At 45.9% G+C, this 18,927-nt stretch overlaps 2 protein-coding genes, 1 long non-coding RNA gene and 1 other non-coding gene across 4 annotated transcripts; 3 read left to right on the forward strand and 1 right to left on the reverse strand.

The window, feature by feature from the left end:
* Nucleotides 1–6,013: 6,013 nt before the first annotated feature.
* Nucleotides 6,014–6,130, reverse strand: LOC119266157. The gene has a single exon (XR_005131889.1). It is a non-coding gene; the product is annotated as a U5 spliceosomal RNA (small nuclear RNA).
* Nucleotides 6,131–6,342: 212 nt separating this feature from the next.
* Nucleotides 6,343–17,645, forward strand: LOC119360716. The gene is made up of 2 exons (XM_037626239.1): nucleotides 6,343–6,637; nucleotides 17,016–17,645. The coding sequence occupies exons 1-2, from the start codon at nucleotides 6,602–6,604 to the stop codon at nucleotides 17,643–17,645; spliced, it is 666 nt and encodes a 221-aa protein (XP_037482136.1). The 5' UTR covers nucleotides 6,343–6,601.
* LOC119362740 lies at nucleotides 10,401–14,571 on the forward strand. The gene is made up of 5 exons (XR_005173612.1): nucleotides 10,401–10,882; nucleotides 11,275–11,553; nucleotides 11,651–11,745; nucleotides 11,972–13,314; nucleotides 14,150–14,571. It is a non-coding gene; the product is annotated as an uncharacterized LOC119362740 (long non-coding RNA).
* A 38-nt stretch (nucleotides 17,646–17,683) lies between the features above and the next one.
* Nucleotides 17,684–18,667, forward strand: LOC119367439. The gene is made up of 2 exons (XM_037632953.1): nucleotides 17,684–18,064; nucleotides 18,215–18,667. The coding sequence occupies exons 1-2, from the start codon at nucleotides 17,684–17,686 to the stop codon at nucleotides 18,593–18,595; spliced, it is 762 nt and encodes a 253-aa protein (XP_037488850.1). The 3' UTR covers nucleotides 18,596–18,667.
* The last annotated feature ends 260 nt before the right edge of the window (nucleotides 18,668–18,927 follow it).

Here is an 18,927-nt window from a genome sequence, read left to right on the forward strand (position 1 = left end):
ATAAATAATACCTGCCTCAAGGAGCTTTAATATCTCCTTTCTTACCACTTCTTTCATCTTGGGATTTAGTCGTCTTTGAGGATCTCTAACTGGCTTGACATCGTTCTCCACTGTAATTTTGTGTTGGCATAATGTGGGACTAATGCCCTTAAGATCATCCAGAGTATATCCAATAGTTGCTCGGTGCTTCTTCAGAGTTTTCAATAATCTTTATTCTTCTTTCTCTGAAAGGTTAGCACTAATAATAACAGGATATATTTCTTTTTTATCAAGATAAGCATACTTAAGATTATCAGGTAATGGTTTAAGTTCAAACACTTGATCGCCCTTGGGTGGAGGGGGATCCCCAAGAATTTCAACGGGAAGGTTATGTTTCGGCATAGGTTCCTGTTTAAGGAACACTTCATCTATTTCCTTTCTTTCCTTCATAAACATATCATTTTCATGGTCTAGCAAATATTGTTCTAACGGATCAGTTGGAGGAACAGCAATGGAAGCAAGACCAATAATCTCATCCTTACTAGGTGGTTCCCTATCACGAGGTTGTCTACTAAACTTAGCGAAATTAAACTCATGAGACATACCATCTATGCCAACAGTGACAGTATTCTTTTCACAATTAATCTTAGCACTAGCTGTATTCAAGGAGGGTCTACCAAAAATAATGGGACAAAAATCATCTTGTGGGGAACCAAGAACAAGAAAATCAGCAGGGTATTTAACCTTCCCACACAAAACTTCAACATCTCTAACAATCCCAAAGGGTTTATTGGTATCCCTATTAGCAAGCTTAATGGTAACATCAATGTCTTCTAATTCAATGGGTGCAATGTCATGCATAATTTCTTGATATAAAGTATAAGGTATTGCACTAGCACTAGCACCCATATCACATAAGTCATGATAACAATGATCTCCTATTTTAACAGAAATAACAGGCATGCCTACGACAGGTCTACGTGTCTTAGTATCTGGCCTAGCAATATTAGCAGTCTCACCACGGAAATAAATAACATGCCCATCTAAATCATCATCCAAGAGATCTTTAACCATAGCAATACTAGGTTCAACATTAATTTGCTCGGGAGGTATATAAGTCCTAGTATTACTCTTACGAACAACAGTCGAAACTTTAGCATGATCCTTTATCCTAACAGGAAAAGGAGGTTTTTCAACATAAGTAGTAGGAACTATAGGATCACTATAGGTGATAGTCTTTTCTTCGACTGTAATAGGTGCAACTAATTTCACTTCAACAGGAGGATTATATTTAAACCACTTCTATTTAGGGAGATCAACGTCAGTAGCAAAGGATTCACAGAAGGAAGCTACTATCTCAGAGTCAAGTCCATACTTAGCGCTAAATCCACGAAAAGCATCTCCATAAAAGATTTAACACAATCGAACTTAGGTGTCATACCTGACTCCTTACCATCGTCGGAACCCCAATCTTCAGAGTTGCGTTTAATTCTTTCCAATAAGTCCCATTTGAAATCAATACTCTTCAGCATATAAGAACCAGCACAGGAAGTATCGAGCAGGTTGCGATTATCAAGAGAAAGTCGAGCATAAAAGTTCTGAATAATCATTTTCCGAGAGAGCTCATGATTGGGGCATGAATATAACATTGACTTAAGCCTCCCCCAAGCTTGAGCGATGCTTTCTCCTTCGCGAGGCCAGAAATTATATATGTAATTACAATCACGATGAACAAGGTGCATAGGATAGAACTTCTGGTGAAATTCCAGCTTTAATCGTTTATAATTCCAAGATCTCGTATCATCACATAGACTATACCATGTCAATGCATCTCCCTTCAAAGATAAAGGGAAGACCTGCAAGCTTAAATAATCCACAAACTTCATCCACAAAGATAAGGTGTAAATCGGGATGCAATATTCCATCTCCTGCAAATGGATTAGCTAGCAATTTCTCTATCATACCCGAAGGGATCTCAAAGTAAATATTTTCATAAAGTTCAGTAGGTTGAGGAGTAATTGCTCTTCTGGTTGGTGAAGATACCCCAAACAAGCCCCTCAAAGGATTAGTTTCCATAGTGACAAGTAACAGAAAATTTCAGCACATTATATAAACGTTTCCTTACCAAGTTCCACTCACCAAAAGCGCTACACTCGCCGGCAACGGCGCCAGAAAAGAGTCTTGATGACCCACAAGTGTAGGGGATCAATCGTAGTCCTTTCAATAAGTAAGAGTGTCTAACCCAACGAGGAGTAGAAGGAAATGATAAGCGGTTTTCAGTAAGGTTTTCTCTACAAGCACTGAAATTGTAGGTGATAGATAGTTTTGTGATAAGATAAATGATAACGAGTAACGAGTAACAAGTAAATAAAGTAAATGAAATGCAACAAGGTGGACCAATCCTTTATGTAGCAAAGGATAAGCCTGGACAATTTCTAATAATGAGAAAGGAGCTCCCGAGGACACATGGGAATTATCGTCAAGCTAGTTTTCATCACGTTCATATGATTCGCGTTCGGTACTTTGATAATTTGATATGTGGGTGGACCGGTACTTGGGTACTGCCCTTACTTGGACAAGCATCCCACTTATGATTAACCCCTATTGCAAGCGTCCGCAACTACAAAAGAAGTATTAAGGTAAACTTAACCACAACATTAAACATATGGATCCATATCAGCCCCTAACGAAGCAACGCATAACCTATGGGTTTAAGCTTCTGTCACTCTAGCAATCCATCATCTACTTATTACTTCCCCATGCCTTCCTCTAGGCCCAAATAATGGTGAAGTGTCATGTAGTCGACGTTCACATAACACCACTAGAGGAAAAGACAACATACATCTCATCAAAATATCGAACGAATACCAAATTCACATGACTACTAATAGCAAGACTTCACCCATGTCCTCAGGAACAAACGTAACTACTCACAAAGCATATTCATGTTCATAATCAGAGGAGTAATAATATGCATAAAGGATCTGAACATATGATCTTCCACCAAGTAAACCAATTAGCATCAACTACAAGGAGTAATCAACACTACTAGCAACCCACAGGTACCAATTTGTGGTTTTGATACAAGATTGGATACAAGAGATGAACTAGCGTTTTGAGAGGAGATGGTGCTGGTGAAGATGTTCATGGAGATTGACCCCCTCTCGATGAGAGGATTGTTGGTGATTGATGTTGGTGATGATTTCCCCCTCTCGGAGGGAAGTGTCCCCGGCAGAACAGCTCCGCCGGAGCCCTAGATTGATTCCGCCAAGGTTCCGCCTCGTGGCGGCGGAGTTTCGTCCCGTAAGCTTGCCCACGATTTTTTCCAAGGTAAAAGCCTTGATATAGCAGAAGATGGACATCGGAGGCCCACCAGGGGGCCCAGGAGATAGGGGGCGCGCCCTATAGGGGGGCGCCCTCCTCTCTCCTGGACAGGGTGTGGGCCCCCTGGTGTATTTCTTTTGCTCAGAAATTCTTATTAACTCCAAAAGATGTTTCGTGGAGTTTCAGGACTTTTGGAGTTGTGCAGAATAGGTTTCCAATGTTTGCTCCTTTTTCAGCCAGAATTCCAGCTGCCGGCATTCCCCTCTTCATGGTAAACCTTGTAAAATAAGAGAGAATAGCCATAAGTATTGAGATATAATGTGTAATAACAGCCCATAATGCAATAGATATTGATATAAAAGCATGATGAAAAATGGACGTATCACCCCTCTGGCCAGAGCACGGCGGTGCACCCCTCTACGCCGGCCGGCAAGGCAAGGAGCAGCAGCAATGGCGGCAGGCTAGGAATAGCAGCATGGAGTAGCGGGCGCGGGCGACAAGGAGCAGCAGGGAGCCGCAGGCGGGGGCGACAAGGAGCAGCAAGCGTGGCCGGCAAGGAGCTCCGCCTGGACCGAGCCCGCCTCCGCGCCAAAGCTGGCACCACCACCTCAAGCCGACACCGCCATGGACCACCACCTCGACCCGACACCGTGGTCGGCCACCCCGCCGCCATGAAGGACGTGCGCGGGCCGCTCGAGGGGTTAGAAGAGGGCTCGCGGCGGCACCCCGCTCACGACTGCCACAACCACGGGCTAGGCTGGACTGGCCGCCACCATGGCTGCCGGCCACAGCCACGGCCGACTTATACAAGGACCCGGTTGCTCTTTGAGGAATGATTGAGGGACCCGATCACTTTTTTAAATCTTTGTAGGGGTTATTCTGTAAAAATAAGGAAACATTTTAGATTTATGAAAGAACGAGGGGTTAAAGAAAAAATACATGAGACTTTTTTATTAAATAGTAAGAGACATTGACATGTGGCCCCACGTGTCAACTAACGGTCAAACAAACAGTCAAACAATCAGTTATCTTACACACGGGCCCCAACTGTCATAATCATGATCACTGGAAAAGCACTCGACCATTTGGGCTTTTTGAAACAGCCGACACCGGTTTAGTTATTAGTCACAATTTTCTTTTTGTAGTTTTTCGAACCCTAACGTGAATTGTGGTAGTTTTATACTATTCACTCCAAAAATCAATAATGTGATGTACTCGTACGTACTAGTGAACCCGGGATGAGTTTTTGAATGAAATTTTCTCTAACTATTTGCCTTTCACCACAGTTATCAGACGCTTTATGCATATTTCGGGTAATGTTCATTACTGAACTGCATATTTGAACTTTCAGACCAAGGCTAGAACTTCAGTTTTTTTTATTCTTTTTTGCCATTGTTCGTTCAGTTTCTCATTGGGGTATATCAACGCAACACTGTGTGTTTCTTCTTTGAGAGGAGATGACTTATAGCTTTTTTCAAATTTATTTGTAAGTGGCATATGACTTGGTAATTTATTTTCGAGCCCGGGCTCATCTATTCCCGATAAACAGTGAATTTGTTAAAAATAGCAAAAAAAATCTAAATTTTCTTGTAGTGCAATATGCTTGAGTGCGTGACGCTCGTGCCAAATTTTGTGAAGCTTGGTCATTGAAGGAGACCGTGGCAAAAAAGACAAAATGACCTCCAAACAGTGCAAAATTTCAAACTTTCTTACAAGCCTGATTTTTTTTCACAGAGAGCTCCTCAAATGTTCAAACTTCATCAAAATTGGGACGGACATCACACACTAAAGCATCTTTCACCACAAAAAGAAAACAAAACTTTTTGAATTTTTAATCAATTTACTGTTCACACCCGAGCTTATCTGAGCCCTGGACATATCTTCTGTAGTTTTTTGTAACACTTCTACCCTTTGCTGAGTCAAGCTATTTGTTTTCGGCTTTACCTTTCATGTATACTATTCAGTTATGTGTTGTTATAAAAATCGCCTTGAGCTTCGTTTTCGTTAGAACAAAGCCCTTTGACCGCATCCAAGACAATTTTGGGATAATTTTTCCCTTTCTTACTGTTACATGTGGGCTCTTTTCTTGCGTGTGGCCATGTCGCTTACATGCAAAACCTACTCGGAAACAGGATAAATATATTTTCTTTGGTATGTACTTATAAAATGAACATATGCCCCATGAACTAATACCCTATAGGGGTTCGGCATGCGGGTTTGCCAATGGCAGTTGATGCGGCGCTTGTTTTGACAAGTGTACCGTCAATCTAGCATTTAACATTTTTAAATGTCCTTTGACAAATCAATATCATTATTTCTTTTTTTTTCTACTGCCAGGGAGGTTCCATGCATGATCCTAATCATCTAGGAACTTTTGCAAGCATTTTCTACATAGAACTATAAATCAAGCTATTTAGAAATTACTGAACTCTAAATCAAGCTGTCTACATGTAACTACTGCAAGATATTTTCTACATATAACTCTAAATCAAGTTGTTCAATGCGTAAAAGGATGTGGAAAGAAAACCATAAGAACCGAAACAAAGTGTTCATCAAAAAACAAATTCATATGGACAAACATAAAACATCACCATGTTTAAGAGATGATTTTTTTGTATTTTTAAGTTACAAAAAGCTTGCTGGTAGCAGGTACTACACATATGAGCACAGAATCTTTGAAACTAATTTTTGCAATTTCAATTTGGTGGGGACACTTCAAAGAAGAGGCACCCTATAAAAATTAGGGTATGCTGCTTATTGTGGCGTGCACACTGTATTCTTTAGTAAAAGGCGAAAGAATAGTTCGCTTTGTGCTCACCACGCAGCTGCGTGCTGTCTCCGTTGAGCCCACGCTCTCTTATATAACCAGCTACCCGGTCTGCATTCCTTCCGCGGGCGAGGTGGTACTATTTCCCGGACCTCACCCACAGCAGCAGCACCACGGCCCGCACAGAACAGCCCAGCCCAAGGCCCAGCAGAGCAACTGAGTGAAAGAAAAGCAACCCCCTCAAAATACGCTCAGAAAAAAAAACAATCACCTAAAAAAAATTCAGAAAGTAAAGACGAGAAGCCACGAAATTCCAGGCGCAGCGGCGGCCGTGGACGCGCCGAGGAGCCGGAGGCTCTGCGGTGCGTCGCGAGCCGGCGAGTCGCAGCGAGGCCCCGGCGAGTGCGCTAGCGGGGAGCAGCGTTCGACGGTGGCGGGGACGCCGGCCGGCTGGAGAGAGGAGCGTCGGGAGTCCGCGCGAGAGGGCGCCACATCGCCAGGGCGGGAGCGACCCCTCGACGGCGGCCTGGGATGGGCCAATCGGGCAAGGAGCAGCGTTGGTCTTCGGTAACTGTTCTCGGTTCTGCTTTTATTGTGTGTGCTCCTAGGTTTTATTTAGCCGTTTGATCTGCACTCGGTAATTGGTAATTTTGGGCCAAGTGGTGTACATTCTGAAGATTGGAAATAGTTAGGCATGACCTTCATGTAGCCGTTTCACTGGAAAAGGATTCTGCCAAGCATTTTATTGCCGCTAACTGCTAAGTACAGTTTGATGCTGGAATAACCAGAGCTCTCGTCGAGTCTGAATCAAGACCCTGGACTTCTCGTTCATTTCTGAACAGATAAAGGCTAGCACCTTGTTCTTGCGATGTGCACCAGATAAAGATTACTAGGTTATTGGCAGATTGGCCAGATCATTCATGGAGCCAAATAATTTGCGACCTCCCGAGGCGGCCTGGGATGGGCCAATTGGGCAAGGAGCGGCATTGCCCTTCGGTGATCGTTCTTGGTTCTGCTTGTCATGTGTGTACTCCTAGATTCCAGCGGTTTGACTTGGACTCCGTGATCAGTAGTGATTTTTACAGTTCATTCAGGCCTCCTTTGGTTTGAAGGAATGGCATAGTATAGGATTTCTATAGGAAGAATTCCTTTAGAGTCATTTAGTTTGTAGGAATAGAATCCTATTCCTGCGGAAGAATTCTTCCTATCCTTCACATTTCATAGGAAAACAAACATTAGCCTAGACTCAATGGAAAAAAACTCTACGATGTGAACCAAAGGACATCTTCCTTACTATTCCTATTCATAGGATTTGAGGTACATGACATCTCATTTCCTACAAGTTTCCTATTCCCGCCCGCCGCCGACGAGGGGCACGCCGGTGATCTCCCCCAGCCCGCCTGCCCCTCTTTCATCTCCGTTCTACTCCTTCTCTCTCGGCACCCTCGAGCTCGCCTCGATCCATGGCCTCTCCTTAAACCTAAAACCTAGCTCCGGTCACGGCCACGACCGGCTTCGCAGCTCCCGGCCGCCATCGCCTGCGCCTCCCCCCGCGTCTCCCTCAATGCAGCACCGTGGCTGTACGTCGCCAGCGCCATCAGCTACAGCCCCGCTCTAATCCACCTGCAAGCCATGGACAACGGCCATGGAGGACGCACCTCTGGCTGCTCGCTCGTCGCTGGCCTACCAGTACCTCCACCAACATCTCATCCATCTAGATCAGGGGCGCTTTAATTTCAGCAGATTTTCTTCTTCTTTGCAACATGGTAATTTGCTGGGATAGAGTCTTGATTTTAATTATTGCAGAATGGCAATCTGCTTTATGTTGGCTTTATCATCTCAGGATAATCCAGATGTTTCCTATGCCTTGAAGAGTTGTTGATGGATGATATACATAGGCTACCAAGTGGTAGCTCCAATGTTGCAATTGAGGTCAGCAATGGGTGCTTCTCCTGGGATGGCTCACCTGAGATACCAATGCCGAAGGATCTGAATTTTCAAGCTCAGCAAGGCATGCGTGTTGCACTCTGTGGGACGGTCGGCTCTGGAAAATCAAGTTAGCTCACTTGAATTCTTGGTATGGTGCCAAAGCTATTAGGAGAGGCCAAGACTTGCGGAGCAATGACATATGTCAGCCACACGGCATGGATACAGAGCGGCAAAATTCAGGACAACATACTGCTCTGCAAGGAGATGGAGAGTGAGAAGTATGGCAGGATCCTTGAGTGGTATTCGCTAAAGAAATACTTGGAGATCAAAATCATTGGAGAGTGAGGCTGCACTCTTAGGGCATCTCCAGCCGCGCCCCCAACAGGCCCTCCCCAGGCGATTTTGCCGCGCCGGCGCCAAAAAAAGGCCCCAGTCGCGCCCCCAGAAGTCCGTTTTTCGCCGGCTCGGGCCAAAACTGGTGCCGGCGGACCCAGGCCGAACCCGGCGCCCTGGGGGGCGCTTGGGGAGCCGGCACAAGCGAAAAAGGCGCGTGGGCCCGCGCTGGAAGCGACCCGAGGGCCTTTTCCCGCTGTTTCTTGACGCTTTTCCCTCGCATCTCTCCCGCTCGCTCGCCTTCCTCCCGCCATTCTCTCCCTTTCTCCCGCCAAACCCCCTCCCGCTCGCCGCGAAGAAGCACGCCATGCCGCCGAAGAAGTACGCCATGCCGCGCGCGGCGGCAACCGCGACTGGCGCCGTGGCCCAGCCGAAGCAGAGGAAGCCGAGGGCGCCGCCATCGAAGCCACCGGGCCTGTCGAACACCGAGTGGAGGGTGGAAGTTCAGCGGCGCGAAGCAGTCACCGCCGACAGGCGGAACAGGGCCATAGCCAAGAAGGCCCGCGACAACGCGGCGCGCGCGGCGGCGTCTTCCTCATCGGTCGACCAGGTGGGGATGAATCCACCCGTCGTCAGCCACGCCCAGTACGCGCCCTGGGGACAGCAAGGCGCCGGATCTCCATGGGGTTCATCGTCGCCCGGCTACACCGACGGCGACGCGCACGGTGGGTTCAACCCAAACGTGACCTTCCCTCGTGGTCACCTTGCTACGCGCACGCCCTCGCCCGCCTTCGTCGGCGTGCAGTACCCTCCATACAACTACTCGCCGCCCGCCGCCTACACGTCCACACCGACGCCCCATCTCTACCGCGGACCGCTACCCTTCTCGCACCTCGGCGACGCCGACGACACAGGAGCCGACATGGACGACATCATCGCGACAGGATCGACCGCGGCCGCCGCGTCTCCCGGGTTCGCCACCCAGGACGAGGTAGTGGACCTCAGCGGCGACATGGAGGCCGAGCTCGGCTACGTCTACGGCGACGACGCGCGGGAACCCGAGGAGGAGGAGGACGAGGAGGAGGAGGAGGAGGAGCCGGCTCCTGTTCCGACGAAGGGGCGCCAGAAGAAGAAGAAGCGGGCGGCTAGGTCAGGCGAACCGCGCATCAAGTGGGCGTCCAAGGAGGAGGAATGCCTCGCCGAAGCATGGAAAGTCGTCTGCCTCGACCCGACCACCGGCGCGAACCAGAGCTTGGAGACGTACTGGGACCGCATCAAGGCCGATTTCGACGAGCGGAAGCTCGTCGACCCCTACTTCAAAGGCGTCTACATGCAGCACGGCTCCAAGGCGATGGCGAACCATTGGGGGCGTATCCAGTTGGCGTGCAACAAATGACATGGAATCGTCGAGGAGGTCGCGGCTCGCCCGGAGAGTGGCGCCAGCGTTGAGGATCAGGTACGCACGCCGTTCGCCCGCATATCTTCGTCCCCTACGCCCGTCACCCGTCAACTGTTTGTCCCTCCGTGCAGCTGCTGCGTATGTTCGCCATGTATCGGGGCGACAACCAAGACGCCAACTTCAAGCACCTCCACGTCTACAAGCGCATTGACAAGTGCGAGAAGTGGGCGGAAGTCCGACGTGCCCTCGACAAGGCCAAAGAGACATACAAGCCGGACGCGGCGACTCCGGGCGCGTCAGAGGGACGGCCGGACGGCCACAAATTGGCAAAGAAGGGGAAAAGCGCCGACGCGGCAACCGCGCGAGTGCAGGAGTCCATCGAGCATTGCCTCGCCGACGCCCAGGCCCGGGCCGTCCTACGCGAAGAGAAGACCGAGGCGCGGTGGTCGTCGCTAATGAAGAACAACGCCATCAAGCTCGACCTGCTCCGGACGAACGTCGCCGCGAAGAAGAGAAACACCGACATGGCTTTTCTGATGGGCGGGGCGGACATGCTCCAGAGCAACGACGAGAAGCTCAAGGCGTGGTACCTGGTGCAGCGCGGCCTCATCCTGAACGAGCTGCCGACGGCAACGTCGACGACGCCGACGACGCCCACGACCACATGGATGCCAAGCCCGAACGACGCCTCTACATCGCCGCCCAGCAGTGCCGAAGCCGCGCCGACGCAGCCCTGCACCAAAGCAGCTCCGACACCGACGAGCCCGCGCACGCCGACTCCGCCAACGCCTGGAGCCGACCCCGCCGAGTGAATCGCCGCGCACGGTGGCGCTCTGTTTTTTGTAAATCGCCGGATTTGCAGCGTCTTTTGAGAGCGGGAACGACCAAGTTTGAATTTCCCGCATCCTGGGGCCGGCACGTGGGGGCGTGACTGGGAGCTAGGTCGCCCCCAGGGGCCGAACTAGCGCCAGCACGCTCCCAGGCCGCTCTATTTAGGCGCCCTGGGGGGCCGAACGGCTGGAGATGCCCTTAGTGGCAGGCAGAAACAAAGGATTCAGATAGCTCGAGCATTGTGATGTATGCTGACAACTATTTTGTTCCATGATCCGTTCAACACAATTGATGCTCATATAGGACCCCAATTTTCCAAGGTAAAAATACAACCTCTTTTTGTTACTGAACCTTTTTCCTACAATATCCGTATTTGTTCCGCTTGAAAAAGCTAGGACTGATCTTTTGATAATGTCATGTAGAATCTTTGCTGAACTCCCTTGGTGTTAGTTGTTCTTGAACCGAAGAAACGTGCGGTCTGCAATTGACATCATTCAGTTCCTTGATGAAAACAAAGTTGCATGTCCTTTTAGTCTAAACGTAATATTATGCCTTGGAGCATATGACGGGGGATAAATCGCAGTTATGAACTGCATTGCACGTGCATGAAGGCGAATGATTTTTCTGGATGGCATTGCCATCTGGTACGTTGTGTTTATCAGTGAGTAATTGGTACAAAGTTCAGATTATCAGTTTATGTTTGTCTTGGCAGATCGATGGTTTCGCCGCGGTCGTCGGGAGAAATATCATCAATGGTACGGGAAAAGCAGGTAGGCTGAGGCGGGCACCCACACCAAGCGTCCGACCCAGGAAGGCAGCCCTGCAGCTCCGCCTCGTGCCACTCCCCATCTCTATGTTGGTGTCAGACCCACCGCAAGGTAGAGGCAGAAGAGGAGGTCGGGAAGAGAAGCTGCAAGGTAGGAGGCTTTTGATCTGAAGGCAAGTTGGACGATCTGCTCACAAAGACACACTACTTGAAAAGATTGATCAGGTCACAAATGTACCTTGGCTATGTCTCTCACTGTGTGTTGAACTATGTTTTGCTTATTTTCATCTTGGTTGCTGACATTGGTGGTGTTATCTGTCAGAGAAAGTTGTTGAAGTGGAAGAAGCTGAACCTGTAGAAGAGCTGAAAAAAGGACGTGGTAGAAAGAAGGAAGCGAAGCGTAAACAGTATAATGATGTGAGTTCAGATTTCCTATGTTTTCTTCCCTTCTTCATCAATATGATATCATAGCTGTCTTCTAGATTATGCGAATGTCTTTGGTTGTCATATACTGTGGATGCATTGTAGTTTGATGTGTCGTCTGTATTAACTGCTCAACAAACTTTCCTTGAATAATTATACAGAGACTGTTCTATCTCTTATTGTTTCATAAAATTCTAATTAACCGCTCAACTTGTGACAGTACTACCTCGCCAAGCCGCGCATCCAGGACGCGACGCTTGCTGGAAAGCTGGTCAAGTAGGCCCTCGACTGCGAGTTTTAGCTGATTGATCCTGCGCATTAGCCTAATTGTTACAATAAACGGACTTACAACAATGATGCTTTCTATATTGAATTCTTATATCCGACCTCATCATTGCTTAGTTTCCTTTCCTGATGTCAAGACACAAAGAATTTGAGATTCAATTTATCTTTTTTAGTTTTCACACTAGAGTGCTTCATTTATATGTATTACTGTAGACACATGGGAATCCTCAAGGTGTCAGGCTTGTTCTTATTATTGCTCATGCAACCCTAAACTTTAGTTAAATGTACTACTTTTCAGGTTTTAGTGTCTGGATCATCAGTACAAAATAGAGTCGATGGTATATGTCAATTCTGTATTGGTTCTAGGCAAGTAGGTTGACATGTTCATCTGTTATCATGAGTGTCGTGTTTACACTTGCAGTTCAGATATTAAGCTTAAGCTAAAGATCTGACTGTACTGTCTAGAGGTGGAATGGGTAAGCTGTCTTTATGCTCCTTTTTGCTGAATATCTTGCAAATGCCACACTAAAGTGGGTATCAGTCCAGTATGTTCTTGTGTCTATGGATCCGGGAAATGTTGACGCTTTATTGGTTTTGGTCACAAAAATGTTAGCTGTACATGCTTTCATCTTGATTATATGGACTTCTTAAGTAATACTACTTCTCATTTAGTTCATTGAAGTAATGATACAATCAATTGGATGTTTTTCTACGGTTATGGATCTAGCGGAAAAATGTTGTTTTCACATCATTGTTTTAATCCAATGTTCAGCTTTCATGCTATAAGCTTTACTGCTTTAGACATTTTCGTAGGAAATGCTGAACGTTCGTATCAATTGAATTAATGTGGCCTTACATGTAGTGCCGGTACTGTTAAATTTGTAGATATCTTATCTTATTCAGCAGTAACTTTATTTTCTTTTCACTTCTTTTTTATAAATGTCATGAAGTCAGTTATAATAGTGATTTCTTTTCCTTCTGAAAGAAATTGTTTGTCTGCTTTTGGTTTCAATTTTAAGGCCAGCTCGGTACAATCTGCAACTACTTATAGACTACTTCATCTGGATGGGTTTGCAACTCTTTGTACAGTTTGCTTCAATACCTCTGTTACCATTCTATTGTCTGCTGCTATTTTTCCATTTGTTCAGTTGCTACCTCTACCCACCAAGTTGATTTTCTGCAGATAGAGTTGAAGGTGAGGGTCGTCTATGGGCCATCGTCCGACATGGTGGCCAACAAGTTGAGGTGAACGTAGGCAACGTTGGTCATGCTCAATAGGTAATGTCACAGCAGCTGAATTTCTTCATAACTGGCATAGGCAGTTATCTTCTTATGTGCTGCTATTTCTAGAGGTAACCCCCTAATCAAATAAAATTGTGGCATCTGATTCATCATACAGTATTTGTGCTTGGCGGAATAAACTTCTAAGATGACTTTCTATACTTTGTTAGGTGAATGGTATGTATAGCATGCATGTACCATCATATACATCTAGCCTGCCCGTAAGTGCAGTAAGAAATAATGATACGGTGAGCTAGGGTGAGAATTTTAAAGTGTTGAAGACAGAATCAGGCTTTTATTTCTTAAATTATTTGAAGTGGATCATATATGTAAAACTTCAAATAATTTCTGAAGCCACTAGATGTTGCAGCGTAGAACTACTACTTCAACTTGAAAAGGGTCCATGATTTTTTCATAGCTGCATTGTTAGCTTATCTATTGATTGTGGTTTTCTTCCTGGTAGTTATAACTAAGTTTTCGCTTTACTGTAAACTACACATATGCAATTGTGAAGGGCATCGAGTTTTTTTCTTCAGAAGCAAAGATCGTAAGCTTCTCTTATTCCCAGCAAAGCTCTCTACTTTATTTCGACTGTAGAGTAGAGGGGCAAAGACAATTTATGAGCAGAATGGTAGTGAAGAGAGGAGCTGCACAGTGGCTTCTCGGCGTGACAACTATTTTTTTACCTTTTTTTTACCTCTACTGTTTTGCAATAGTTGACTTGATGTTTTTCTTTGGCTGCTTTGCTGTGAACAATGGTTGGTTGTAGCTGCTGCCTGTAGCATTGTATGGTTGAAGTGTTTTGTCTCTGATGCAATCCAAATTTTGGCAGCAATTGTTTTGGAGACACAGGAGAAGACTTGGGGCGACGTAGCAGTGTGTGGGGCGGGCGGCGTGTCGGGAAAGGCCACAACAACACCTGCGCTTCAATCAATTACGATGGCCTCTGATCGAACCATACTAAGCGAGTGTAAAGGAATTGACAAAGTGCAAAATTGTTCAAAGAAATATGACTTGGGGCGACGTAGCAGTGTGTGGGGCGGGCGGAGCGCCGGGAAAGGCCACAGCAACACCTGCGCTTCAATCGATTACGATGGCCTCTGATCGAACCATACTAAGCCAGTGTAAAGGAATTGACAAAGTGCAAAAGTGTTCAAAGAAATATAGAGGGTGGTCCCACATCTCAAAATAGAGGGAGAACTCAGTTGTGTCATTTTATCCAACTATATATCAAACATGTGCTTTTTTTGTCAAGGACAAAGAAAAGTGTACTATGAAAGGAAATGTGTGCCATTTTTGTCAAATGCCTCCTATCCCACCCCACCCATGTGTTTCTCCTAAGTCATCTGCCCTTCCCATGCTGCCTTTGCCTCCTTCGTGAATCACCAGATCATCATCGATGTTGGCCGCACCCGCACCATTGCCCCATCCACTTCTTCATCCTCCTCTCCTACCTGCAAGTGCCGCAAGCTATGGCCAACGATTTTTACTATGTTGTTGACAGTGTAAAAGTATCACGTTCTGGAACCTACACACTTAAATGTCTGTTAGAGATGTTTATCACATCATAAACTATGTGTTCTACACATGCCAACTGCACAGAGGGAAGGAAAATAAGCGGCGATATGGATGAGATGTCGCGTTGAAATAGAGGACCTGGATCTGCTCCAGGGAGAGGGTCTTAACTAAGGACCTGAGCTATTTTTCTATCTCCCGTTGCAACGCACGGGCATTTTTGCTAGTAATGTCTATACCTACTTAATAAATAAGGGAGGAGATATTCTTGGTCCATCATACATTTTTGTATTAACGTCCTTGGTCTTTATGAGATTCAACCCGCAGTCCACGTAATGTGCATGTGTCCTAGAGGATTACGACTAACTATATGTTTCTTTCAATAACATGCCGTGTGATAGACTCCTGTGTGTGTTCTTAGTTTTAAGTTGAATCTCATGTGTGAATTAAATAACCGTTTTCCTCCACAAATTAAGTTGTATTTCCTAATGTAAATTGATGTCAGTTTCGCATATGCAATCTCTTACGTGTTGGATTGCTGCACTACGTATAGCCGAATTGGCTTTCCATCTTAAGGAAAGATGACATCATCTTTGCGTTCGAGCTGTGGCTCAAACCGGACTGCTTCATATGTCGGTTGCCAAAGGAACGTCCATCATGCAAAAATAAACGTCCACTTAGAAGCCAGATTGATGATGTTGTTCGGCTTCAACTCCGCTCGATACTACACGTGACAGGTTTGGAAAGTCTCAAGAAAACGTGCCAGGTTTTGGCGCTGATCGTTTTTAAATCTTTTTTAGGGGATGCTGATCGTTTTAATTGGAGGCTCGCGTGACTAACCACACGTCGCCAGCTTGGGCCTCAGGACATCAATCGACCGTGCTGGCCCAACGAATCCGGCCAACCTACCCTCCCAGCACACTAGCCGTTCAATTAGTTTCTTCAGCTATTACATAGTCCCACCTTGCTTTCTTTCATCTAGACCTGTCAATTTAAATACGGTTGTGAGTTAAAATCAACAAGCAGCCTAATGGATTAGTAGCAGAGGGTAAAGAGTGGGTCCATTAAAATTAAATTCCACTCTCGGGATTCTGTGGGAAACAGATATGCCAATTAAATCCTGCATATGGACGATGTCCTGTGTGGAAAATATGGACGCGGCAAGTGGACCCGATCCCGGCCTAATAATACCCGTCCGAACATAGTGAGTATAACATAAAAGCAACTATGGACTCTGCTAAGTGGACCTGATCCCATCCTAATAATACCATACCGAACAGAGTGAGTATAACATAAGAGCAAATAGAGACGTTGCTAAGTGGACCCGATCCCGGCCTAATAATACCTGACCGAACAGAGGGAGTATAACACATAAGAGCAAATATGGACGTGCTTAAGTGGACCCAATAACACCTGACCAAACAGAGGACATAAGAGCCGACGTGCATGGAAAAATATGGGCATCTTGTGAGTGAAACAAATTAGCATTTTTTTTCTGTAGTGAAGCACAACTGTGCTTGCACATACAACTTTTATTAAATTTAAATGCATGTTAATTTTGTTTCCCGTTGCAACGCACGGGCATATGTGCTAGTTTCTATCCTATGAGCCAAAGGAGACCTTAGCTTGGAAGTAGTTAGGCATGTCCTTCTTATAGCTGTTTCACGAGTAACTGTAAGTGTGTGTTTGGTACGTTGCTCATTAGGGTTTTGACCGCCAGATTAGTGGATTACTCATGGATTCAAACAACGGAAGCCAGAAACCCAAAGATTTTCTGAACACTGGAAAAGGATTCTGCCAGGCATTTTGTTGCTGCTAACTGCTAAGTACAATTTGATTCCAGAATAATCAGAACTCTTGACCCTGGACTGCCCATTCATTTGTGAAAAAATATAGGGAGCACGAGTTGTTGACAGATTTGCACGTCGTAGCTTTCTTCGCAATGTGCACCAAATAAGGAGCACAGGTTATTGGGCTATTGGCAGATTGGCCAAATCATTCCTGGAGTCAAATTATTTGCACAACCACTTCAGCTATACCACAGTAGCTGCTCTAACTTAGGTTTCCTGTCTACCGCAGTAGCTGCTCTAACTTACTATTGCTTTTCCTTTACTCCTTGAATATCATGATTCGTGCAACAAGGCCATTCACTAACTGCTGATATTATTATTTTGACTTTGCAGCGAACAAAGCATGAAGATAGGCTCAGCATGCTGACTGATGACATATTATTATCTATCTTGGGGAGAGTTGACACAGCCACGGCAACACGAACTAGCGTGTTGTCAAAGCGGTGGAGAGATTTGCCATGGTCGCTTCCTGTGCTCAACCTTCGTGTCTGGAATTTTCTGCCCCATTCATGCCCGGAACCCATTGCAGCACATCACATGGATCAAGCAATGTCACGTCTAACCAAAGCAACTAGGAGTTTCTTGGCTGACCCAAACAGCAAATCCACCATCATCAAAAGGCTAAGCCTTCAGCTCTATGTGACCGGCGATTACGCATGTGAGATTGGCTCACTGGCTCGCGACGCGATTGATTGCGGGGTAGTAAAAAACCTGTGCCTTGCAATTGTTGATGAGAAGGATCCTAGAGACTGTGAACATGAGTATATGCTACAGCAAGCCCTGGCTGTCGATGGGTTTTTAACAGCCTATCCTAGTGTGTTTCAGTGCCTCACAAAGCTCCGTCTGTATAATGTGCGGTTTGCTGAGTGGGATATGCAACACCTCCTGTTTGACTCTTGCAAGCAACTCAAGCATTTATCTCTGTCCCACTGTGTGTTGGGGACTCTTCAGTATGGCAGATAAATGCACCAGATTCCAAACTCAGAATCCTTGAAGTCCGCATGTCCTGCTTGAGGAGAATTGAGGTGCTCTGCCTACCAAAACTGAAGCATCTAAGTTGGGACGAGTGGTTTTGTTTCGAGGCCCCCTTGCGTTTTGGTTCTGTTCCATCCCTCAAGGTGCTGGGCCTTATTTGTGGTGCAACCATTGATCATCAGGAGTTTAGTCTGAGCCAGGTTCTACATGGTACCAGAAACATCCATACTCTTACTTTGGATTTCGAAGGAGAAAGGCTTTGGATACAACCCGAAGGAAAGCAACTCTGCCATGCATTCAAACAGCTAAGGAAGCTGTCTATTTGTGGCATCTTTGTGGATTTTGACCTGTTATGGGCAATAAATCTCCTTGAAGCTGCTCCATCCGTTGAGATATTTTCTGTGCGGGTACTTTTCCGGTCATTCATTTTTACTTTCTGTAGTTTAATATATGTATCACACATAACATACATTTTGTGATTCAGAACAGGCTCTCACAACAGATAAGTATGTGTGGCCATGATCGTGTTGTACTGAATGCGTCGATACTTTATGCAGATATGGGACCATGCTTGCCAGGATGATGAGCAGTTAAGAACAACGACAGGTTATGAGGCTCAAAGAACGAAGCCGTCATGGAGCATGCCTAAGTTCACAAGCTCTGAAACTTGGCAACTGAGAGAGCTTGAATTTGTTGGCTTTAGGCCCCTAGAGCAACAAATTTCATTTTTAAGGTCCGTGATGGAGCGAGCTTCAAACTTGAAGACGGTTCTTCTCAAAGAAGATAAATATCCATGCGTGGACTGCGATTCAATGAACATTCCAAGAGGAGGTTTCTGTCCGGCGGACAAAGGTGAGCAGGAAACAATTGTCAAGCAGCTTACAGATGGGGTCCAGTCCTCTGCGCAGATAATTTTTCCAAACAGTGGTGGTAGTTGAATGCGAGCTGTGGTTGTTGAATGTGTGTTCTGTATTCGGTGTAGTTTACTTATGAACGGCTTGTTTCTCTCCTCTTTTCTCACTGTAGAATTTCTGTTGACATGCAACTCTTGTAAGAGATGTCCAGTGGTTTTTCGATCGGTTGGCCGTCCCAGCTTTACCTGTACTGTGCAAGAGTGTTGATCCTGCGGTGTCAGCGTGTAGATTGATTAAACCTGGAAATATTTACCTTGCCATCAGATGTGCTGTCAACTTTTTTTCTTTCTAATCTGCTCCATCTCTTGAGATGCTCTGTGTTCAGGTATTTTAGTGTCAGGTTAATCATTCTTACT

The sequence above is a fragment of the Triticum dicoccoides genome, chromosome 2B (genome assembly GCF_002162155.2).
Source record: "Triticum dicoccoides isolate Atlit2015 ecotype Zavitan chromosome 2B, WEW_v2.0, whole genome shotgun sequence".
NCBI classification, from domain to species: domain Eukaryota; kingdom Viridiplantae; phylum Streptophyta; class Magnoliopsida; order Poales; family Poaceae; genus Triticum; species Triticum dicoccoides.

Coding starts and splice junctions, on each gene's coding strand:
- LOC119367439 (XM_037632953.1), top strand. CDS start 17,684: ATGTCCTGCTTGAGGAGAATTGAGGTGCTCTGCCTACCAAAACTGAAG. Junction 18,065..18,214: donor TTGAGATATTTTCTGTGCGG/GTACTTTTCCGG, acceptor TACTTTATGCAG/ATATGGGACCATGCTTGCCA.
- LOC119360716 (XM_037626239.1), top strand. CDS start 6,602: ATGGGCCAATCGGGCAAGGAGCAGCGTTGGTCTTCG. Junction 6,638..17,015: donor AGGAGCAGCGTTGGTCTTCG/GTAACTGTTCTC, acceptor TTGACTTTGCAG/CGAACAAAGCATGAAGATAG.